The 26,281-nt window shown below is 42.6% G+C and overlaps 1 protein-coding gene across 1 annotated transcript in view; it reads left to right on the top strand.

Moving 5' to 3' along the window:
- The window catches only part of LOC126475032 (juvenile hormone esterase-like), a 62,124-nt gene that overhangs the window by 26,444 nt on the left and 9,399 nt on the right, over positions 1-26,281 (top strand). Inside the window, exons 4-8 of the mRNA XM_050102576.1 lie at positions 1,115-1,294; positions 2,043-2,242; positions 12,669-12,819; positions 17,828-18,009; positions 23,757-23,886. Coding sequence (XP_049958533.1) covers positions 1,115-1,294; positions 2,043-2,242; positions 12,669-12,819; positions 17,828-18,009; positions 23,757-23,886 — 843 coding nt within the window. The remainder of the gene's footprint in view (positions 1-1,114; positions 1,295-2,042; positions 2,243-12,668; positions 12,820-17,827; positions 18,010-23,756; positions 23,887-26,281) is intronic.

Raw genomic sequence — 26,281 nt, 5'->3', positions numbered from 1 at the left:
AGTGCTCCTTACAGGTGTTTTCATCACCTGCTGATTAGCCAATGACTTGTATCCTACTACTATCTACCGTACAAGCCGCAACACTCTGTTTCTGCGGCAAATGAAATTTTCTGGTATTTTTTTCTGATCTGTAATTTATTTATGTCAGCTAATACTGGCATGTTTCACATCGAATGAACATTGATTTTTGCAAAGTAAAAGCGTCCATTGTTCTCTCACGCTTTTGATAGCCCAGAGCTGAGCACCTGCAACCATCTTTGACTTACTTATCGCTAGTTTTTTGTGCTTTTCTGGGGAAACGCCCAGCTTTCTTCATTTTCAGCGCAAAGGTGATTGTCCACTAAAGTGGCGAGTCTCCTCATTCTATTTCCTGGCCGTAAAATGTTACTGCCAAGCGTTTTCTCTATGGGACATAGTATTTGTGGCCTGATTTCACACTGTGGTTATGTTCAGTAAAAATTGTTCTTTCCCCCTCATGGGCTTCCGAGAATCTGTCGCTGTCTGTGGTACTCTGTTACAGCTTCTAATGGGTTCACGTTCCTTCTGACCACTCAGACTGCTCCCGACACTTTCCCACAGCTTCAATGCATACAGATACGCGTATATTAAGAGTAGGAGAATCAAAAGACTACATTAGCCATTTACTGAAAATCGTTGCTACTGTGGCGTATTTTTTGTCGACGTAAATGAAGTGTTTCGCTACTGATTGGCATAAATTGTGAGACTGCTTCCGAAAGAACTCTCCACAGTGTCACTGAAGATACCACATCGACTTCTCCTGGCGTCGTCTTTGTCTTCCACACTACGCCCCTCGCAGCTCGTCGCTGAAATGTTACTTGCTATAATAACTAAATTTAATTGGATTTCCCTTATTACTCTTTGGCATTGTTGAGCGATTGCAGTCTGAGTAGATGTCGAAAAACTTAAAATCTGATATGTCTTACTCGGAGACATGAAGAATTAAGATCCAATGTTTATTTCGCTTTCCGGAACATCTCACAATAAACTATTCACAGACAACATCTGTATATACCCTTATAAGGCCTTTATTTTGTTTAGGTGTTTGAAATGGTTTTCGGATATCGTAGCAGAGACAGTTGTCTACGACCTGCAGGGTTCCTGAGCACGGGGGACTCTGCGGCCCTGGGGAACGCCGGCCTGAAGGACCAGCGGCTGGCCCTGGAGTGGGTGCAGAGGAACATCGCCAGCTTCGGGGGAGACCCGCAGCGCGTGACGCTGCAGGGGCAGAGCGCGGGCGCCGGCGCCGCCTCCCTGCACCTCGTCGCGTCGCCGGGTCAGTGGCGCCGCCTGCAGACGCTCACATCACACCTCACGCGCCCTTTGCGTCTCCACAGGCGCTGCTTCTAATAACGGGTCTATTACGTATTTTATAGGGACATCGCTTTTTGACAGGAATCACATGTCAAGTACATTACGAAAATATATGTTTTGGCAGAGTCCTCATGCACTGGATTCATTACAATAACTGAAATATTTCCTAGCTGTTTATTCAGCAGAAAAATATTGTCTAAAATTTCAGTCAAATGCAAAAATCTTTCATTTTGTCTTCCCTGGCTGTGAAATATCTTGTTCATCACAGATAAGTTGACTAATATTACCATTCTCGCTGACCAGCTTTTAAGTGCTTCTATCAAGTACAGGGTAGTTATAATTAAACTTTCGGTACTTCAGAGGGCTCCCACGATAAAATAGTGATCGTAGGACAACGTAAATACGTGGGAACCTTTGTAAGAACGTAGGGAAGACGTATAACTAGTAAATCTTTGAATGGAAAGGAATGGTAATATTTGTCAATTCTGTACCACTTTTACGTTAGAGGTTACAAACGTTCCTCATTTTGACGACTATATGCATCCACGACAGCCTGGAACCACGCTAGAAATACCATTTCACAATTATTCGTAGCGCTCTTAGGTCTTTTGATGATAATCTGGCTTCAACAGCATGTAGTATTACTAAGCGGACTTACAACATCGGAACGGGCAAATCCGTATTCACTGGCATTTGTCATTTTGGTGTAGGTCTGTTTTCACAAGCGATCATCGAGAGCGGCACCTTCGCCTCCTCCATGACTATAGAACGGAACCCTCGCTACCACGCCTTCAAGCTGGGCGCCGTCCTCGGCTTCGAGACGGAGGACTCCCAGCAGCTGGTGGACTTCCTGCGGTCCGTGAACGCCACCGACCTGCTGGTGGACAAGTCGCTACTTAGCACAGACGAGGTCAGCTACCAGACTGTGAACTTCTTCTGCTCTGGAAACTATTTCCAAATAGTTCAGCACATTTTAATGCTTGCTTTATCAATTAGGAGGACCGATGGAGACGACAATATATACATTATTAATGATTTCTGTTTTATATTGACAGCAACATGGCATAACGCTAATAAAACAGGATTTACAAAGAAACTTTATCACGGCCATGAAAAATTGCATTGGTAATATTGTACTAAATCATCAGTATGACTACTTATTAGCGTAAGAGTTGTAAAACCATAACCTAGTACATATAAAGACAGGTACGTAGTTTCGGGCAACGCTGTTTAATGCACACATAAACCTTATACCAAAAACTGGACGTATAAGGCAAATCGTACGATTCGTTAACCACGTACAATATAATTATCCTTTGTTATAAAACTTTTTGGAAACGCGGTAATACGTACTATTGGCAGATAGCATGCATGTAAACTAGATATGGTACACAGTTAAGTGCAATAATTACAGTCTTCCAGAGTAGCGTGAGGTTACATAGAATAGGTAAAATCACCAGTGTGGTTGTCACCGAGCGGTTCTAGGCGCTTCAGTCCGGAACCGCGCTGGTGCTATGGTCGCAGGTTCCAATCCTGCCTCGGGCATGGATGTGTGTAATGTCCTTAAGTTAGTTAGATTCGAGTTGTTCTAAGTTTAGGGGACTGATGAACTCAAATGTTAAGTCCCATAGTGCTCAGAGCCATTTGAACCAGCACTAGCGTGTAAAAACAGCATTACATGAGAGGTGCTGGTTCATAATTTCAGAAATGAGTACAAGATCATCGAAATTAAGTTTTGAACCTCATCCAAACAGTATTTTATTTTTATTTTCATTTATTTATTTAGCCTGTTCTATTAAGCCGCTTTAACATTGAACCAGCGTTTCACACATAACAGTACTTTTTTCATATGAAAGTTACTTAAGAAATACCCCTTTTAATATGACAAATAGCATTAAAATGATGTGACTGTCTATAATAATAAAGTGAGTAAATAATTTTGACTATGGACTATCAAAGTTAATGCTGACAGTACTTGTGCTACTGCTGCTGATACTCCTAATAGTGATAACAGTAATATTAATAAATGTGCTGAAATGACATTAATGACAATAATGATAGTGGCAGAGAACGTCTTCCTCGAAAGTTTGAGAGCGATCTGTGACAGAGAGCTACGTTCCAGGCTTAAAGTGAATGTCACAGTACAGTGAGCTACAGTTTTTGGGCCGAAGGCTCTGGAACCCGTAGGTATGGGTGAAGCGGGAGGGCAAGAAAGACTAAATTTTTATTTATCTAGTGAGATACTACCACGCAGGAGTGGGAGAAGAATACGGAAAATCGAGAGAAATGCATGTTTAAATATAAATGCGGATCCTAGACAAGCCTGCAGGTTGCGTTGTTGTATTTGACCACGAGCGGTACCTGTTCAATGTCCTCAGCATGCTGCTAACGTCAGTCGGGGTCAGAACACTGTTCTGTATAGTTGTGAGTGCGTTATGCCGAAACTAAATGAGGTGGTATATGGGCAAATTGTTCCTGCTCGAATGGTGAGTGCTTCCGTAACCAAGAGAGGTGAAGTGTTTGGCAGAGGCATTGAGAGCTGGTATCTCAGGATGGGGCAGGATAAGGTTACGATTGTGGACGGGGCCGTAATCAGTTACTCTCGGTTGCACAACAAATATGTAAACTTCATTTAAAGAAATTCAAATTTTAAAACAATCTGTTAAAAAAACACAATTGACTGTATGATGGCTGAAGGCCCTATCACAAAAAAATTCCACAATTTAGTGCCGAAGGCCACCAACAATAACCTCAAACAACAAACGGCTCAAGGCCTGAATTAGAAGTCAGAAGAACAATTACAAATAGCGCATATGAAGATAAACACTTCGTTTTAGAACAAACTGTAACTCGGCTGAAGGCCTTATTATGAAAGAAGTGGAATTATTACTCGGCTGAAGACCACAAACAATTTCAAATAACAAATGGCTGGAGGCTTGAATTAGAAGTCAGAAGAAAAATTCCTAATAGCACACATTTCGACAAATACTTTGCTTTTGAAACAAGTTTTCTTATAAAAAAACTTATTGTAACACGGCTGAAGGCCTTATTATGAAAGAAGTGAAATTATTGCTTGGATGAAGGCCACACACAACGTCAAATCACAAACGGCTGAAGGCCTGAATTACAAGTCAGAACAACAATTCCAAATAGCATTTTTAAAATAAATACCTTGCTTTTAGAACAAGTTTGGTTAAAAATAGTTACTGTAACGCGGCTGAAGGCCTTATCACGAAAGAAATTAAATTGTTGCTCGGATGAAGGCCACACCAACAATAATTATAACATTACAAATATCCTTAAAACAAGCATTATAAACTAAGGAATCAGGCCAGGTGGTTCACAGCAAGTGTTCCAAGGGTCGGCCTGGGAAGGTAACTCAAACCGAACATAAGGTGAGACTCGCAGCCAAGAATTGTACTCACGTAACAGGCTGGCAACTGAAACTAGGGGCAGCTTAAGCGCCGACCTACCGACTAACCAATCTGCCTAACGTCCGATCACCGGTCCAACGATGGAATATTTTTAGGCAAGGGCGAAGAGATAGACAGCACTACGTCTTCAGAAAACACACAAGGCCGAAGGAAACACTAGAACCAAGGTAGGCCTCCCCCCCCTCCCACCCCCCCCCCCCATCCCCCCCAAAAAATGTGAACAGTCGAACTACACGCCGTGTCGGACAGCATCAACACGACGAGGGAAGGTACACTGCCGGAAAGTAGGCTAACCTACAGGACAGGTACCTGGGGTGTTAGCGGCCACAAGGCACAAAATACCGCTGGTTGCACTTTACTAATAAGAACAATACTAAATTCAAAGATGAATAACAAATAGAGGAAGACGGCTGCAATACTTCACCGCCTCGAAACACTTCACTCGTTGCCGCCAGGCTCAGCGGCCCTGGGATCAATAACCCGCCGACCAAAAGGCGAGATCTCAGAATTGTCGAGGTTGCATTAGCAGTTAACTCTTCACTTAACTTAAACATCCTGGGTATGGAGTGCAACGAATTCGTCACCCTCGCAGCTACTCCTCCTGCTCGCTGCTGCGCCCCCAACCGACCTGACGCCCGTTCGCCTCTCCCCATCTCCAAATCCAGCACGCAGGCAGCATTAACATAACTGCTCATTCAAAAGCACAAGATACACACGGATCCGGGAAAACAATTCCATCAACAACTCACAATACTAAAACCAGTCACTGTGAAGCAACACGGATGAATTATAAGTCGGCACAAACACAGAGAAGGCAGAAGCGGTCGGAAGACCAAATGCACGTCGACCGCTGCGACGGCCGACCGAACGACCAACCATCAGTCGCCCCCACTTAAGTGAAAAATCCCAGTATAAATCGTCGACTGACAATTACTATCATGAGGTCACTTCGACTGGTAGACACACACACAAAAGTGAAAGTTGCACTACTCGAATGTCACGGTCCAATCAACTAAAACTCGCTGAATCCGATCCTTGGCGTGATCGTACACTCTCGCAACCACATCGTTCCGTCGGTCAGTGCACGTGTGTCGCCAGCGGTCGGGAGAGTACTGGCTGTCCAGAGCTCACTGCTGCTCCGTCCCAACTCCCCTAGCTCGACGCATGACGACCCGGAAATACTAGAGGCCGCTCCCAACATCGTATTACAATACGCGCTATTGATAATCTGCTGCTGCTGCTGCCACTCACGCAGAGACCTGGCGAGCAAACATAGTGGCGCTAGTTAACACAATAAGAAAACGAGACGCCTCTATCGCTATTACAAGATGCCAAGCTATGAACGACATCAACGCGAGCCGCACACGGCTCACGCAATGTAACAATAACTTTAAGACGCACCCTATCAAATATTTATGCAGCATACAGCAAGAGCGGAAGAATATCGTCCGCTAAGTCACAACGCGAACGAAAGTGTGTGTTGAGTGATTGTGACAGACTGTCATTGAAGTCTATTGTAACGAAAAATAACAGCTGAAAAAGTCAGTGCAGAACTGACTGTCGCACTCGCGAACCCTGTGAGCACCAAAACAAGACGAAGAGATCTCCAAAAGCAGGGAATTGCAGAGTGAGCTGGAATTTAAAAACGACTCATCATTCATACAAATGCCGGTAACAGGGGTACTTGGTGTTGAAGCCATAAAATTTGGACAATAGAGCAACTGGAAAACGGCATTTGATAGAATGGGTCTTGTTTCACACCTCTAGCCGAGTTTAAGTCCTAAGAGTGAAACACGGAGGGAGTTCGAGGATGATTTGTGTAGCCTTATCGTGGTATTCCATGGGACATGCAATATCACATTATTACTGCGAAGGATTGTGTGACCATTTTGGCTGATCGGGTCAGTCCCAAGGTGAAACGTTTGTTTTCCAATGGTGGCATTGTTTTCAAAGATACTATGGCAACAGTTCACACAGTCTGCATTGTGCGGGACTTATTTTGTGAGCACGAGAATGATCTCCTCCAGTCTCCAGATCTGTGTGTTATTGGGCCACTGTGGTTTACTTTGAAGAGAAGCGTAAGTGACCGCTATCCACCTCCATCATTGTTATCTAAACGTGCCACTATCTTGTAGGAAGAATGGTATAAGATTGCCCTGAACGATACAAGACGTGTATTGAAATTCGACGTGTTTCCTACATCCACAGCGATCATTCTGGCACTATTTTGCGGGAAGAATAATATAAGATTCCATTTAAACTCATGCAAGATCTATATTTATCCATTCTGCAACGACTGGAAGCTACTTTGGATACCAACAGTCACGGCATTTCGTGCTTAAGTTCTGGAAGAGTGCTCATCCAAGCACTTTCATTCTGTTGCCATACCTTCCCACTCTTGAAAATCACAGGTGAAAAGCGCCTTTGCTTCAATGATTGCCATCCAAACTCGTGTATCATATCCATGACACTCTCTCCGTTATGTCGCCATAATAAAAAATGAGTTGCCTTTCTTTGAATTTTTTAGATCTCCACTGTCAATCCTACGTGGTAAGAATGACGTACCTCCCCGCAGTACCCTAGGAGAGAATGGACAAGCTTAGAGTAAGTGGTGTCTTTTTCTACACCGTATTAGGCATGGCATTGTGTTGTGTTTTGGTGTTCCCATATTTTTGTCCACCCCTTGAAATTCGGCGTCACGCGCACAAGACAAGAGTGACACTCACACCGCCAATTGTATATGAGATTTTCGCAAAAGGTCGACAGGTATGGCTTAAATGCGGTGCCTGCGTCGAACGGAGGGAGGGGGGGGGGGGAGGGGGTTGCCCTGTTTAAAGTCTGATAGACAGCAAAAGAGAAGCTGCCGAGTTACAAACAATTGGTAATAGTTTAAAAAATGTTTGTTCGATGCTTTATTGACAAATCAGGAACGCAGACAAATACTAGAAGAAAATCCTGGGATAGTGCAACTGACTAGGGAACCAACAACCAGCGCTGGGAAGTGTCACAACGTGGAGAACAGTCAGATGGATCAATCAGGCAGTGTGAAGTCAGATATGCAGTGAGAGAGGAAACGGGCAGGAGAAGAGAGACAGTGAGCTTTCTTCTCAGTCCTCAGAACCCTGCATAAAGTATGACGTCTATCATCACACTGTGACATTCTCATCGTTGTTCCCTGTCGAGCTCTGTGTTTCCATGCTGAATCTTTAAGCACCCCCCTGCAGTTCCCTCTCGACTCTCTTACTTCAGCCTGCAAATTTTATGAAGACACCGCGCCGCGGAGATAACACCGTAGGGGATTGGGCTGTTTTGGGGAAGGAGACCAAACATACAGGTCATCGGCCTCATCATATTATGGAAGGATGGGGAAGAAAGTCGGCCGTGCCCGTTTCAAAGAAACGATCCCAGCATTTGCCTGAAGAGATTTAGGGAAATCTCGGGAAACCTAAATCTGGATGGCCGGACGCGGGATTGAACCGTCGTCCTCCCGAGTGCGAGTCCACTGCGCCACCTCGCTCAGTCATAACCACCGTAGACAAAGACACTGAACGGAAGTAGGGTAATACCACGTCTGCCTATTGGGATATGCTGTATCCTAGGGATAGGTCAGCCAGTGCGGAAAAAGGAACGATTTACGCAGTCTAGAACGTCGCCGCCGAGTCACAGAACTCAGAAAGAAGTCAACCGCAGCCACACACATAACGAAGGGTGATCGACATTTCACTTCGATGTCGCATTTTCCGCATACACCTTCATGTAAAACTGAGTGTCCAGTGATAGGATGAAATAATCCATCCCCCCTGCCCCCTCTCCCCAAGCCCCTCCTGCTTATATATACACTTGTATTTTTCATCCAATAATATACGTCATGTGTAGGTTTCTTTATAGTGTCATCTGATTTTCATGTATTAACTTTTCCAAACTTGTTGACTTCATTACATTTTTGGCGCCCAGTGCGGGGTGACCTCATCTGGAGATCAGTTTCTATCAATCAAATTCAGTTTCACTACGTATTCGGTCCTCAAGTGGAGCTACCACATGGTGCAGTGACATTAATGTGAACATCGTTTATTTTGACGTCAACGTGCATTAACAACTCACAGAGGTAAGATGGCAGCATTTGCTGCGTAGGGTATATAAAGCGTGCCACTGGGGGCCGCAGATAACAGTAATGCAGTAAATGAGCTATTTATCTGACGTCAAAAACGGGTCATGAGCGGAAGCATTTCCCAAACGGCTAAGTCGTAAACAGTTTGGGTACCAGCTAGTTAAAGTATACCGTAAGTGACAAAACGGCACTATCCAGACCGGCGGCGAGGTAAACGTGGCACACGATGGGCCACAATTGACAGGGCAGGACGACCCGGCTACGGAGACGGGTACAGCCGAATAGAAGTGAAACCGTTGAGCAACTGGTCGCCCATATGAACCAAGCGGCTATAAACGGTATCTCCTCAACACTCGTTCAGCACATGTTGCTGCGCATGGGGCCCTGCAGCTTGTATCTGATCCGTGCACCCATGCTGAGAACAGTCCATCGACTATGAGGGCTGGAATTCGCACACAGTGCCGCAGCCAGAAGTCCAGTGAGTGGCGACTGGTGTCCTTTAAAGTATCTTCGTACCGCGGATGGATCTAAGAGACATTGAAACACTACAGTTTATTAACAAAACAAAAGTGAACGATAAAGTCCTTGCTCGAATATCCACATAACTTCATACAACAGAAATGTCTCTCCTGTGACGTTGTTTATGGTGTGCCTAGACCACGAACGGAAAGTGGTGGGAGGAAGATCTGGGAAGTTACGGGGCTGGTAATGCCGGCGGATGATGGCTGACGTACTGCTGGGGAAGACCACGACGAATTGGCCGATAATATCGGTTTATGGCTGTTGATGTACCGCTAGTGAAGACCACGATGAACTGGGCTCGGTCTACCAGCTTAATGCGCTGATCTGAGACTGCTAGTACTTCAAACTAGAAGCGCTGGAACGGAATTCTTGATGCGTCCAGAAGGGAACTGCTAGTATTGCCGACTTGGAGTGTATGGCGCATGTGACTTAGAACAGTTCGGCGGTGGCACGTGACCTGGCGTAGCAAAATAGAGCACTGCCGAAAATGCTCTCTGCGAGTTTGGAACCCACGGACGCTGTGGAGACGATGTGTAACTCCGTGGGAGACAGAAAAATATCTCGCGGTGCTGAGAGCCGTTTACACAAGTCTTCCTCGCTGGGTGGCTGCCCGAACGGACTGTCTGGTGCGCTGAGGAATCGACTATCAGACAGATTCAACAGCCCTTTGACGCGAATCATGTTTTGTGCTCCATCGGACAAATGATAGTTGATGTGTTCGACGTAATAGTCTTAAAGCAAACACCGTGCACGCATTATGGTATGTGGGATGCTTTCAAGGCATTCTCTTTCTGATCTGATCTGGAAGGCACAATGGGTGAACATTAGTTTGAGCTATCCTTGGGGGCCATGTCCAGTTTATTTTTCCTCGGCACAGGGACATGTACCAGCGGGAGAATGGGAACGTCTCACACAGCTCGCAGTGAAAGTGCGTAGTTCAAAGAACATTGAGATTAGCTTGCGGTACTGTTGCCAGCAAACTTCTCAGAGTTAAACCAAGTGGAGTATCTGTGGGACAACCACGTTCGTGCTGTTCGCGTAATGAATCCTCAATCGAGGGAACCAGCACAGCTGGCGGCGGCACTGGAGTCAGCACGGCTGCACAGCCCTGTCGGTGCCTCCCAAAGCAGCACTGGCTCTCTTGCTGGACGTCGGACGTCTCGCAGCGGTCTGCCAGTCAAAAGGAAGTTACGAGGCTTTTGAAAGGTGGTTACATTACTGTGACTGGACTAAATTTTCTGCGGCACACTACTGAGATTGTGAAGTTTGAACAGGCGGCAGACTTGATGCTAATGCAGAGCATATGTGTCTAGATAGAGAAATAAATTTTTATCAAAAGCTAGTTTTCCCATGATGCCTGTTTGACTGAATTTACCCAGAACACATTGTTTCCATTTCTCCGGGAGAAAGTCCCTCTCGATCCTAAGAGTTTCCGTATAACTGTATATAATAAAGCACATAGCATGCAATTAAGCTAACATGAAAGAATGAAGTAAATTTGAAAACGAAAAATAAAAAAAAGATAATCTAATTAAACGGGAGTCACTCATTAGCCGACAATACGTTTTATCATAATAAACCAAAGTAAAATGTGTTTTACTCATGTTTGGCTTTTACTTTTCGCCTAAGCACGCAGGATCTGCCCTTTTCTGGAAAAAGGAATGGAGTGGACAAGAGAGCAAGCGTTCAGCATCTGAATTAACGCCCTTCACCATGCCACCCGCGTGGTTAGTGTGACCTCTTTCTTAAGAATGTGCCTTCAGCACTTCACGGTACGCAGTACAAACGTCACTGTCGTGATCACTCAGGAATCACAGATCCATGAGGTTCCACGAGAGGTTCTCGCGGCAGCCAATCAGAAGACCGACATTCCAGAAAATTATAAGGGACCACCCTCTTTTTGACATCACGTTCTAAAGCAGCTCCTGCGGTTTCCACTTTACAGTATTGGCTACACTATCAACTCCTAAAATGTGATTTCTTCATCACAGTTAATGTTGACATTAACAAGTTTTTGCAGTGAAACGAGCCGCTTCCACTGGTGGCTCAAATGGCTCTGAGTACTATGGGACTTAACATCTGAGGTCATCAGTCCCCTAGAACTTAGAACTACTTGAAGCTAACTAACCTAAGGACATCACACACATCCATGTGCTAGGCGGGATTCGAACCTGCGGCCTTAGCAGTGGCCCAGTTCCGGCCTGAAGCGCCTAGAAGCGCTCGGCCACAGCGGCCGGCCGCTTCCACTGGTGAAATGCAAGTTAAGAATAACTTTAGAATTCTGCCTTCTCCATTAAAAAATATAACTTCAATATTTTCTTCAAAACTTGTTTCCAAAATATTTTCATTTCTAGTGATTTCCCTTAAAAATAAGAAATCCTGCGGTGTTGTGTCGATAAAATTGTAAAATGTGCATGTCCCAAATTTATTCTATTTTAAATACACATTCCAATGAAACATAGTACTTTTATTACACGAAGAGGAATCAGGTACCGAATTACTGTATCGCGGGACATCAACACATTATCAAGTACCCATCAGAGAACTGAGAGTTTTTCAGTTTCAAACAACAACAGTTTCTTTCTGGTCCCGCGAACTGGTGACACAAGCCGATCCACGAAGTACAATGGGAGATCTCGTCCTGGATGGTTTTCGGATCCCTCGGTATTTTTATAGGAGTATCCTTATCGAAAGTGTTTTCTTACGTTTCTAATTATATTTTAGAAGAATAAATGTCTTTAAAGAGTACTCCATATTGTTTCTGTAGCTGTGAATTGAGAAATGCATCGGCTACACAGAAAGTATAAAACAGTAAACAGAAAAAGACTGACAAAAGCTTTTTAAAGAACGTCGAATAGTTTCATTAACACAGTGATCCTAACACTCTCAGCCAGAAAAGTAGCACGACTGATTTAATTACTATTAAAAACAGTCTTGATCACGATTTATTTAACAAGGTGACCGGTTTCGACCACTACTGTGGTCATCTTCAGACCATTGAGTAGGAACCCCTTTCTGTTGGAGAATCACAATAAATCGTGATCAAGACTGTTTTTAATAGTAATTATTTACAAGACATTGATCACTGCTGTTACCGAAATGCGTTCAAAAGTAATACGACTGATTTGTTGTCGTTATGAGACAGAACAGCAACACTTTCACTAAAACTGCTTCATTAAAACTGAAACAGACATTAGATTTAATGTAACAATATAAACTAATTTCTTTCATTATGCCAAACAGAAGTGCTGTGAAAGTAGTATTTGTTGCAGGAGAAACTGTACATTTCATTCCTAATTTGGGCACCGACGATAGAACCGCAAGTTAATGGCAGCCTTCTGTCTGAGTCACCGATAACTGCCTTGAAGGAGGGTCGTTTCAGCCATGTGCCCATTATGATAGGTGGAACCTCAGCTGAAAACGGTGAGTGGTGACTAATGGGGAAGCGTATTATTGGGAGACATTTCTGTATTTCACCGATACAAGACTATTTATTAGTTCCTTTTTTGTCGTATTACTGTTTAGAGATGTAACGTTTCTCTTTGCAGCTCATACTAATTTTGCAAATGGAAGCCCATTACATTTGTGTCGATTTCTTTGTAGGTTTAAAGTATAATATACCACTGTTATGTAGTAGAAGTGGCATCGATCCAAAATTATCACTTTTTCACATTAGCGGTTAACATAGGTTCCAACGTTTAATGTTGCAGGTCATATTGATTCTTACATTGCTCCCGTGACAGGATGAAATTTTCGCAAAATGGAGTTTATTAATGATTTCAGGAAAGTGAATAAACTTTTTTTTGCCTTACTTATTTACAATAGTAACAAATCTGTAAAGATGTCGTGTGTCTATCCGTCTTTTTGAACACGCTTCTCCAAAACTGCTACGGGAATTTTGATGGTGTTTTCGCAGCTAACTTCAGCATAGCTTTTGCACGGCATAGGCTTTATTAAATCAAAATCTGATCTCGAAAAAACGTGTCTTACTTAAATGTAAGTTTTTTCCATATTAATGTTATAAAAGAGGAAGTAGTTCTATCCGTTACGTTTTCATGGCTAAGGTACTGAACCGATTTCGATGAAATTTCGTATGGAGATAGCTTGAAACGTGAGTAAAATAGGCGGTTTTATACATGTATTACAAGTTACTTACTAATTTGAGGAATATTTTGTGAGAATGCTTTTATCGATTGATAAGTGCTATGTGCTTATAATTAAAAGCAACGAACATAATGATTACACCTTTTTCGGTGTGTTTAATCTATACTTCTACGCTATTTGTTGCTCAATGTACACGTGGTACAAAGCAATGCTATCTCATTAGCACACTGCATTGATGCGCGCTCCTGCCCATGCTCCTATGTACACACCGCTTGGCCTCGACTCTGCACACCCTCACACACTGTGCAATGGGACAAGTTGGAAGGGGAGAGCGTGCGTCGCGCAACCAAACTATGCTTACCTGAACAGGTAGACACGTGAGGGCAACTGATATTACGCGTACCGTACCTTACTTACTCACCATCACTCGTCACAAAAAAAAAAACTACTGATATGCTAGAGGCCGACCAGTGTGGCCGAGCGGTTCTAGGCGCTTCAGTCTGGAACCGCACGACCGCTACGGTCGCAGGTTCAGATCCTGCCTCGGGCATGGATGTGTGTGATGTCCTTAGGTTAGTCAGGTTTAAGTAGTTCTAAGTTCTAGGGGACTGGTGACCTCAGAGGTTAAGTCCCATAGTGCTCAGAGCCATTTGATATGCTAGAGCAGACACAGGCAGCAGACAATTCTCCAGTATTCTTTCTATGCAGCTGTGAAATTTACGTTCATAGTTGTTTTTCTGTTTCCTCTATTTAGAAACTTGATCCAGCCAATAAAATTTATGGCTGGTGAACTCATTAGACAGGCAACGGTCTATAGAACTTCATGCTTCTTCTCAGTTGTAGCAATGGCAACTTAATATTGGTGATTGTACACCGCCCTCTAGTATAACAGTTGTTACATTCACTGATTTGATACAATGCATTCTATATCTGGGATGAGCAGGTAAATTGCTTTGGCCCAACTACGAAACTATAACAAACTCTACTTTCAACGAGCTCCACCACCTAATGAAAATTTTGAAAATACAGGGAAATTATTGGAAAATTGTGTTAAGGTGTTATTGGACCAAACTGATGAGGTCATCGGTCCGTAAGCTTACCCACTACTTAATCTAACTTAAACTAAATTACGCTAAGGACAACACACACACCCATGCCTTCTGTGAATTCAAATTCTTCCCCTAGATAGTATTCAGTATATTGAATCACAGTGTAGATTGAACGAGTAACATGCTTGGAACCTCATAGAGAAGCAGCCTACAAGATGGATGATATATTGCCGCAAAAGCCTGCTCTCTTCACGACGGCGGCTCTTCTGAGGCCATTGAGAGTGTGGGGAAGGTTGCAGAGACAACACACTTCTACATTCATGCGATTACAAACACGCTAAATCGGACTCATATCAGTGGCTGCTCACGAGTTTGACAGTGTGTGTTCCCTTCTTGAAAGGCTGAATGGCTGGGTACGAGACTGAAAGATCTGACCAGTTATCGGACAGCCCTCATATTAGATCGATAACGAGGAAATCATTGAATTGCATACCTGAGACGTACCTAGTGTCCGGTATCTGACCCCCTCCACACTCTGGTATTAAGATTACGGCGACGTTTGAATACCTCATTCGTCAGTAAAATGTACCCAACGCCTCCGAAATGAGTCCGTTTCCTCATGTTCCCTTGAAAATCTTCAATTTTGCCTCAGGGCTAGAGTGGAGAACGTGGAGTTGCAATTTGACTCCTATAGTAAGCCTAAAGACCACGTAGATTACAAGGAGGCGGAAATGTACTGTCTGGGCGGAAATATGCAAAACGGTAGTGCTCAGATACGATCCTTTTTTCTCGGGATAAATGTAATCCATTGATTTATAGCATCTGGTGTAGCTGGTCGCAGGCTACAGCAACTAGACCGATCTTCTACGTATTGTGTCTCATGACGGGGTATGGATGAGCAAGTGACGTCATTACCGTGTACGCCAATGACATGTGACTTGTATTCTAGTTTACCTTTACTACACAGGTTGCTGCACGCATCGATATCCTGCGGTCAAAGCAGTAAAGATCTAAGATTAAGAAACGCCATTATGCTAGCCTTCGAGGTGGAGGAAAATATTTTCTGAGCAATTTATGTTGGTTGCAGAGCAGATGAATGCTTATCCCGACTCGACTCTGTGACACGACGTGTTATATCCGTCTGGATGCAGCATTTAGTTTGGACGCAGTGAAGGTCGGTGATGCTGAGGGCACACCTCTGACGGGTGGCTGAGGGCATGTTTGTCAGAGCCGTGTGGTCGGGCCTGCACGTGCTCCTATCGGATTTACATGCTCCAGACGTAATTTCAGATCTGTCCGGAAGTGAACACAAATTGTAGATTCATACTGTTCACGTTTTCACACGTGCAGTGCAAACTGTTTGGATGCAGAAAAGCACCATATGTCATGGTATAGAGAAAGTAGAGTCACTTCCGTTGATATGCAGATAAGCTGAAGAGATAATGTATGTGGGAAGACATAGGGCTCAGCTGATTCGCTTCGACGAAATCCACTAAAGATTAGTAATTTTTACGGTTTTTATCACGCAAAGGAAATAAAGCTATCAATTCATTGCGCTCTTGATGTTTCATAATGTAACTGATTAATCTATGAAATACTTTCTAACTGAAATTTTTACTGGAATCATCATATTATTTTATCCAGGAGAGCTACATTAAATGCAAAGCAGAATGTGTTGCAGATGTAGTAACACACCACCTATGACCTTTAGCCTGTAACATTTATATAGTCAGTTGTCGCTCTTAATTAATAGTTTATGAATGTCAATAATTTTGTCCGTAATTCTACATTTGCTAGAGCTACATTTATTATGATTGTGGCAGTTTAAAGAGTAGAAAAGTCCCTGTAGGTTACGTAGTGATGCCACACATGTCTTTACTGCAACTAGTGGAGGCACGGACATCATTTCCTGTTTTGATTACTGCAGCTAAAATTTGCAGTTTTTCTTAAATTAAGTTGTGGGCTAACTACTGCACGTGGAATTAAGTATAAGACGTGTTTTGTTTAGATTTTAGTTCCCATCTGAAGGATCATTCACATTTTTAATTCCATTTGTAAATAAAAGTTCCAAACGAGGCTGGTGATGCCGTGCTGCTATTAAGTTAACGTAGAGGCTTCAATTTCATGGGAAGGAGTGTGTCGAGGGCTTAAAGAAGCAGCAGCTATCTTTCTCTGTCGTATTATTCAGCACCGCTTGGTTAAGTCTGACTGGTGATCCGCTAGTATGCTTTTCGGTGGTAGAAGTTTTTGTGTCTTCAGTTGCGAGGCACTAAAATATTTTGTATCAGTTCATTATGACTTAGAGACATTCTGCAGTGGCTAGAACACTATTTTATTTCTGCCGGTTGTTCACCAGAACCTGTATTTTTGCGAGTAAAGCGAAATTGCAATGAGTCCTAGTTTTAACTCACATGGCCAGTGAGGATTTCGATTATTTTTCGCCACTGATGAGCGCTTCAGGTTATAGCATAGTGTGTCGATTGGATTACCACTTATTTGTGTTCGTATCACAGGGTTTACTTTGATTGAGTCTGGCTGTCGCCACCGCCTGTGTTGTCCAGCCATTTTATTTATGTAGTGAGTTTGCCAGTTACTGTATTGCGGGTTCAAGCTGAATTTCAGTTTATTCAATCTATTATTAACATAGAGTTTATCATCAGCCCACGAAAACTTATGTGATGTTCACAGCGATAAACTTTATTTTTTGTTAATCGTTTGCAGCTGGGGTACATTATTTATGTCTGCAGCACCAACCATCAAACTAACGTTATTTTAAATTTGATTAGTACATCAGTGACAATTTTATTATTTTATCATTGTTTAAAGTGACAGTAACAGGAGTAAGGACAATCGTCCCCTAAAACGAGTTAATATCAAGTAATACACCGCCACTACAACTGTAATTCTCATATAGTCAGTGGTTATTATCTAGTACTGTGGCTGATTAGTTGCGTTCAAGGAGAGTGTTTGACTTCGTAATTTACCTGGTGACGTCGAATTGGAGACGACAAGTGTAGTTGTGTAATGTGTCACAGGGTTTCCAACGTATGTAACCATAGCTGGTGCTATCTCAACTGGAGCATCTCAAGACATAATCATTGTTTCTGTTCTGTCCCAAGCGAATTTTATCGTAGTGTATCCTTCTACTTCTGTTCTGCGTCTCATAAATACTGCTAATTCTGTAATGAAAATATTAAATATCCACTTTTTCACAATTAAGGGAACAAAACAAAACTCTAAGCACAGTGGATGATGATGATTATTTTCCCACTTCATAGGTATCAACATACTCAGCCGGCCGGATGTCATCAGCAACCTAAACGAAGTGTTTGAGGAAGTTGTCGGCCCATGTCTTCACCTGCCAACATCCATGCAACAAGCGGAAGCAGCTCTCAAGCTCAGAGAATTCTACTTCGGAAATAACACTATTTCACTGGACGATCCGGAGCCTCTAGTCCATGTGAGTAGGATCCAAACGTCATCCCCTTTTTCTTTTTTTATTCATCACTTTTAATGATTTGATGACCCCGCCGCCCACCCGCTCTCCCCTGTTCCGCCACGGATTCCTTCCCTTCCTTGTGCCAACCTTTTATCTGAGAGAAGCATTCGCAACTTACGTCTTCAATTTGTTATTTGTTGTATTCTGATTTCTGTCAGCCTGCTGTAATACCTTACAAGTTTCGAAATACTTTTTGCTGATTGTGTTCCACAGCTTTCATAAATCGTGGAACTCACATTTTGTAACATGTGATGCTACTGTATAATTAATTTTCAACTGTACGACCGGTGTTAAAGACCATTTTACAATAAAACATTTTGTTAATAGCATTGACATTTGTTTTGAGATACATATATATTGTATATACCTGACGTTATTCCACTCTGGGGGCACCCTGAATTAATTTCAAAATAGAAGTGACAAGTTTCAAAGTTTCATGATCGCTTACGCGCACACACACACACACACACACACACACACACACACACACACATATATATATATATGTATATATATATATATATATATATATATATATATATATATATATATATATATATATATATATAATTTCACCGGAAGTTGTTTCGACTTTTCTTTACGCTGAATCAGTCCTTCCGACAATTATTTGTGTTTTGATTTCTTCACAGTTTTCTTGCAGCGACTTCTTCAACTTAGCTTCCATGAACTTCCTATTTATTTATTCCTATGTGACTTATATTTTTGTACTCCTAAATTTACTTGAACGTATTTCCTTCTCTCGTCGAAGAATTCAAGTATTTCTTCTTTTACCCAAGGTTTCTCGCAGTTACCTTCCTGGTATCTGTGTGTGTATGCCCAACTTCTGTCACTGATCTCTTTAGAGGTCACCATTTTTTTTCAAGTAAACCACATATTGTGTTACTCATTATCGTAGTGTCTATAGCCTCAGAGAACTTCAAACGCGTCTCATTATTCCTCAGTATTTCAGTATCACATTTCTTTGGGCACTGATTCCTCCAGGTTAAGCCCTTAAACTTCATCCCACTCGTCATCATTACTTATATGTGATCCGGCTGCATCTGTGTACGCCTTAAAATCCAAATTTCTGATTTCTAAATCTGTGTCTTGTTGTGACATAAGTCTTTCCACGTCTTCCTGACTTTTACAAGTATGCGTCTTACTCGTGTCATTTTGAATAGTATATTCGTATTCGCTATTACTAAATAACATTTGTTACAGAACTCAATTAGTCTCTCTCGTCTCTAAGCCCTACTATTGTATTTTGTAGGTCTTTCTTCTACTCCTACCTCAACAACATTCCAATGCAACGATGTTATTAAATTTTCGTCTCCGTTCACATTCTAAATTGTCTGTTCAACGTCCTTATATTTTTTCTCTATCTCTTCATCTTCTGCACGAGCAGTCGGCATGTATACTTCGACTACTGGTTTTGGCTGAATTGTCAACCATGTTTTCGACCTTTGGCCATTTTCAGATACCTCAAAGTTAAGCGTGATCAGACTTCTATAAGTGAAATCATCGTCGAAATATATAAATTTCGTTACGTAATGCCGGTATCACAGTATGTGAAATGCCAGAACTTTCATTTAAACTCTCATACATGACTGTGCTCCTAGGCTACGGAAAACCTGTTGGCTTTGGATTTTGTTTGTTTTCGATACTGATGAGAAGTGAACCTGGCACTGAACAGTTTCCAGTAATTCTACTTTCCTATTCATATCGAATCCCACTCCGGTTACGCTACGCTGAGGTCAAAAAGGTAAAAATTGGTGTTAGTATTGCGTACAAAAGTTATAGGAAGGTAGTGCACTGGCGGAGTGGTTATTTGTATGAAGGTGATTCTTGTGAAAATGTTGCTGACTTGATTATGCCAGCACGACGGAAATTAACAGACTTTGTTAGTTGCAGCTGGATGCATGGGATGTTCCATTTCGGAAATCAGTATTCCGACATCCACAGTGTTAAGAGCGTGTCGAGAATATCAAATTTCAGGCATTACCTCTCACCAGGGACAACGCAGTGGCCGACGGCATTCACTTAACGACCGAGAGTGGCAGCGTTTACGTATAGTTGTCAGTGCTAACACACAACCAAGACTGCGAGAAGTACCCGCAGAATTAATCGTGGGGCGTACAAGGACCGTTTCCCTTAGGACAGTGCTGCGAAATTTGGCGTTAATGGCCTATGGCTGAAGATGATCGACGCGAGTGTCTTTGCTAACAGCATGACATCGCCTGCAGCGCCTTCATTGGCCTCGTGAACATATCTGTTGGACCCTAGACGACTGTAGTACAGTTTCCCGGCCAAATGAACCCCTATTTCAGTTGGTAAGAGCTGATCTTGGTTTCGTGATGGCGCAGACCCCCCTTAGCTATGGACCCAATTTCTCAACAAGGGATTCTGCGAGATTGTGGTGGCTCGATAATGGTGTGGGGCTGTGTTTACATGGAATGGACTGGGTCCTTTGGTCCAACTGAAACGTTCACTGAACGGAAGTGTGTTCGGCTTCTTGGAGACCATTTGAAGCCATTCATTAACTTCATGTTCTCAAACAACTTTGGAGTTTATATGGATAACAATGCACCATTCACCGAACCGCATTTGTTTGCGATTGGTTTCAAGAACACTGTGGACAATTGGTGTTAACTATTTGACCGTCAAGATCGCCCGACATGAAGCTTGTCGATCGTTTATGAGAAGCAATCGAGAGGTCAATTCATGTACGAAATCCTACACTGGGAACACTTTCGGAATCATTGCTGTAGAAGCAACACACCTTGGTATTTCTGCAGGGCATTTCCGTCGACTCGTTGAGCCCATGTGACGTCGGATTATTACATATGCCGGGCAAAGGGAGGGCCAACATTACATTACGAGCTATCTCATGACTTTTGTCACCTCAGTGTATTTTCTGCTGCTATTGGTATTCCCTCCTCCCACACGCCCCTTCCCCGTCACTCGTTTTATGGTCGTCTGACCGGAAAACCTGATCATTCTTCCATTTATCTTCACTGACCGTACTATCTATTTTGAGTCTTTGCATTTCCATTTTTAGGTTTTCTAGTTTCCCTATCACGCTCAAATTTGTAACTTTCCCTTTTCCAACAACTTTATATTTTACCCTTTCATTGGTTGTTCAGTTTTTTTCTCGTGTTTATCTTGGCTCTACGCTAACAGAGAGCTGTGTTGTCGTCTAATCCGGAATCTCTTACAATTGAGAGATTATACTAACACTTTTATAATGATGAGCAACATGTCCTGTGGATACACGTTATCTCTTTACATTCATGGTTTCCATTGCCTTCTATAGCTTCGTGTCGTTGATGCTATTGTTTCTTTCGCGTTTAAGTGCTTGTTTATCATTCCAAGAACAATAGGCTCCTTGAAAGAAAGAAATTTACAGCTTAAAAATAAATTCCGTCTAGAGTATTCACAGCATTTTTACCTTGTCAATGCACGTTCTAAGGCGTCAGTTTCATAATCATGCTTTTCTGATGTTATGTAAGAACATTCACTGCGATATTATCACTTCAGTAACACTTATCCCTGAATTTGATGGCTTTTTTGGTATGGCATACCAATAAAGCAAATACTCATCTTGGAAAAACGGTTTTCGGTTTTAATCTCACGTTTCTAGCTGGTTACCACCGCAGTGAAGATCGTTAAAGAACAGTAAAAAGTCTTAGTGTTGTAGCTATGATTTCGAAAAGTATATTCGTGTAATAAAAATGCTGTACGTACAGTAGGCAGTATTCAAAATGTTGTGTGTATCGAAATTGTGGATGATAAGTTCGTCATTGTTTCTTGTGTTTTTTTTCTTGAAAAATTCTCAGTTCATTCACTGTCATAAGAAATTCGTTAACGTATGCAGTGACATTGTTTTGTATCTCAAAGTATATGTTTGCCTTCTTACGCTTCCACATAGAAGCAAATCACTTTCTTCTGTTAATTAATGCAAGTTATCATACGTCATCTGCTTCTTCATGTACATGCGTTACTCACAAACCACCATGCAGTGCTTGGTGGAGAGTACCGCGTACCAGGCTAGTGCTAACTTTTTCTGGTCCACTCGAAACTGGAGCGAGAGGAAAATACTGTGTGTAAGCATTTGTTAACTGTCTTCTCGTTCCTACCCTGATGTGTATGTTCGTGGCAGTAGGATCGTTCTCCCGTCTGTCGGAAATACTGGTTCTATAAATTTTATCAATAGCGTTTCGCTGAAAGGAAGTCTTCTCCCCTCCAAGAATTCTCATTTGAGTTCATGTAGCCTTCCTGTAATACCCCATTACTGATCAAAACTATCGGTAACAAATCTAAAAGTACGCCTCTGAATTTCTTCGATGTCTACCTTTCATCCAATCTGGTGTGGATCGGAAACACTCGAACAGAACTCAAGAACGTGTCAGACAAGTGTTTTGTTAGCTGTCTCCTATGCAGACGAACTACCATTTCCTAGAATTCTCGCAATAAACCGGAGTCTGCCATTCACCTTCCCTATAATTATCCTTTGCGCTGGTTTTGTTTCCCTTTGAATTGTTACGGCTAGACATTTAATCGATGTGTCTGTGTCAAGCAGGACACCATTAATATTGTGTTCTAACATTATACGATTATTTTTCCTAGATCACACTTAGAGGAAGCTGCCATTCATCATATTAAATAAAGGCGACATAGTCACGTAAGCTAGAGCGTTATCAGCTAACAGTTGCAGATAGAAGATCACCTTATACTTCGGATAGTTTATTTGAACAGAGAACTAGTGTGATCCTATCACAGTTCCATGTGGCACGCCTGACAAAGCCTTTGTATGCGATTGTCACTTAAAACGAATTCGAGCCACTCCACATATCCGAGAACTTCATCTGTGTGCACGGATCTTCGTTAACAGTCTACAGTGGGGAACAATTATACCACTTTCCGGAAATCTAGCAATATGAAATCTGTCTTCGCCGGGCGTATGAAAGTATTACCTCTAGGTAAACTCGTCTTCGCGTTAGAATTCCCGATCAGTCGTAAAGTCAGAATATGAGCGTTTGCGACTGATGCAACCATCACACTGTGCCGTTCTGGACGAGCTACTAGTACAAGTAACTTGCCGCTGGCCTCTTTTGAATTGTTCTGAACGTTCAAGTGTGTATCCGTACCATGTGACTGACTGTTATGAGTGATTGTACAGTGTGGTTTTGTATTTGTAGAATTACGGATGAAAGGAAGTGAGAGGGTGAGACTCGATGCCTCGTCCTCAGGGATAGCCCTAAAGGGCCGCCGAACTAAGTGTCCCCATCCAACGGACGGATCTTCATGGAAAGTACCACATGCCCTCACGACTTTCCACTGTATAGATGAATGGAATTTAATACCGAATATTGGTGCAAAGTCACGAATTTGACGTGACTGCATTTTCCCCACATTCCTTCTAATGCAAGACGTGATTTTTTTTTTCAGTGACCATAATACGAGCTGACTCCTTGCGAGTTGAGCATCACGGAAACAGAGTGCGTTAGGGCAAAAATTCATCCTTGCGTATCTAGACAAAGTGCTAATCATGAGAATGTGATGTTGTTGACTGTTCCACATACATCTAGTCATCCTAAAACATTTATTTCTCCGGCGGAATGTGTGGATCTGCACAAGAAAATAAAAGTGTATGCTAAGGTAAATCCTATCATGTGTAATTTTTTTCTTTACGTTTTGCTGTCTTACAGCTGACACAGGACGTCAGCTTCTTCGATGCAACTGATGCGGTAGTAAGAACTATCGTCGAAACAGCAGACATTCCTGTGTACTACTACGAGTTCGACTACCGCGGAGACAGTATCCCGACGAATGAGTGGGGTGAGTACGGCACCTTCATCTCACGCTGTGACATTGGTAACTAATACGACAAAACAGCAAGTAAATAAATCAAGACTTTTATAAGTGACATCAAGGCGTCCGCTTTTACTGTGCTATTTTATTTATGCAGATTTGCAGTTTAGGTTTTTGTGTCATAGTCAAGTGATGCTGCAACATACACAACCAAACTGCACAGATGTTCTCACTGCGTAAACACAACAAGAGCTTTATACAATAAACAGAGAAACATAAGAATTTTCAAAATATCCACGGGTGTACCGCCGGTCTACAGTGTCCAACGGGCACAATTTTTCTGCTATCATACATGTCGCCATCATCAGTTGAACTGACGGATTGAGCTCCTGTGAACGTGCCGGTACGGAGATTCGTACGCTATGGCTGCTCAGGGGGAACTGGCTTCGGTCGCGGCGGCGGCCGATTTAAATACCCTCCGCCCGCGGCGCACTCCCTCCGCCGTCCGCACCCCGCGCCACGGTCACGCGGTGGAACAGATTGCGACGGCGTCTGAGATGACGTCGGTGTGACGGCTCTGACCGCCGTGGTCGTCACAACTATACGTTTGCTCGATTTACTCTTGATTAACCTAATCGCTGGTTCCCAAGCCTTGCTAAGATTATAGCCACAGTCATGGTTTATGAGGTCGTCATTGGTGCGAATTTCGATGGCCTCTCTAACAACGCTGTCCCAGTATCTCGACGTCTGTACTAGAATCCTCGTGCGTTCATACTCCGTAGCGTGATTTTCTGACAAACAATATTCAGCGACCGCCGACTTGCTCGGATACATCAGTCGAGTGTGCCTCTGGTGTTCACGGCATCGATCCTCGACGGCACGCATATTGGTCAGACGATGCGTACCGCCGCCGCGACCAAAGCCAGTTCCCCCTGAGCAGCCATAGCGTACGGATCTCCGTACCGGCACGTTTACAGGAGCTCAGTCCGTCAGTTCACCTGATGATGGCGACATGTATGATGACCGAAATATTGTGCCCGTTGGACACTGTAGACCGGCAGTACACCCGTGGATATTTTGATTATCAAATACGCCGGGAGAAACTCAAGAATCATAAGAATTTTCGTTGCATGGAGATTCATATTTATAGTTAAACTGTAGTCACCTTTATTCCAGAAAAATTTAGCCTTCCTAAAATCTCTCTTTCTCTGTTGAAATGTGTTCATTTTGACAAGCAATAAAAATAGTAGCATCTTGTCACACTGCACGGGCGTAGTTAATGAGGCGCCCAGAGAAAATATTTTAGCCACTGAGACGTGTATTTACAATCTCCCAAAATATGTACGACGAACAATGTACTCGCCCAGCACGGAAGTAAATGAAACTGAACGTACAACTCTGTGTACTCATACATTTCTTTATTTCTGACCATTCCAGTCGAACTTTTAGTGTTATACTTTTCTACATTACAAGAATCTAAGAAAATTAATTTAGTTACAAGTGTTGCAAGACTTAAATAATAAAATATCACGAGTTGGTATTTTTTGTGATCTTTACAACATTCTTCTAAAGCACCATTTCTCAAAAGCTTCGATTACAATTTTCCTTGGTTTTGCTACAATCCAGGACCCATTGGCATAAAGTGTTGTGCTCCAAACGTACGTTCTCAGATATTTCTTCCTCACATTAAGGCCTGTGTTTAAAACTAGTAGATTTCTTTTGGCTGGGAATTTCCTCTTCGTGTGTACTGTTGTGCTCCAAATGTACATCCTCAGATATTTCTTCCTCACATTAAGGCCTGTGTTTAATACTAGTAGATTTCTTTTGGCTGGGAATTTCCTCTTCGTGAGTACTGTTCTAGGGGTATTATGTCCTTTTCACTTCATCCATCACGTGTTATTTGTCTTCCAGGGTAGCAGAATTTCTTAACTTCGTTTACGTCTTGGTCATAATTGTGATGTTAAACCTCTCGCTTATCTAATTTCTGCCACTCCTAATTACTTTCCTCTTTCTTCAGTTTACCTCAGTCTATATATAGTACTCATTAGAATGTTCATTCCATTTAACGATCTTGCAAATCGTCACTTTCACTGAGGATAGTTATGTCATCAGTGGCAGGCCCATATGATACCAAGGGTATTTCGAATACGGTGCAGAATTTTCGCTGGGAAGCACTTACACATCTTCCATACAATTCAGACCTCTTCCCATGCGAATCCGATACTTTTGGAGCTCTCAAGGAAGACATAATGGCCGTCGATCTGCTCCTGAAAAAGAGACGGGACTGGGTAAAACCATGGTTCCGTGGACAACATAAACATTTGTAAATGAAGGAACTGACAGTCTTGTGTTACCGTGGGATAAATGCAGTAACTGTAATGATGATTACGTTTGAACTAATAAAGGGAATACTTGCAATTTT

The sequence above is a fragment of the Schistocerca serialis genome, chromosome 4, assembly GCF_023864345.2.
Source record: "Schistocerca serialis cubense isolate TAMUIC-IGC-003099 chromosome 4, iqSchSeri2.2, whole genome shotgun sequence".
Taxonomy (NCBI): domain Eukaryota; kingdom Metazoa; phylum Arthropoda; class Insecta; order Orthoptera; family Acrididae; genus Schistocerca; species Schistocerca serialis.
The sequence above is the reverse complement of the archived record's forward strand: the minus strand, read 5'-3'. Positions and strand labels throughout refer to the sequence as shown.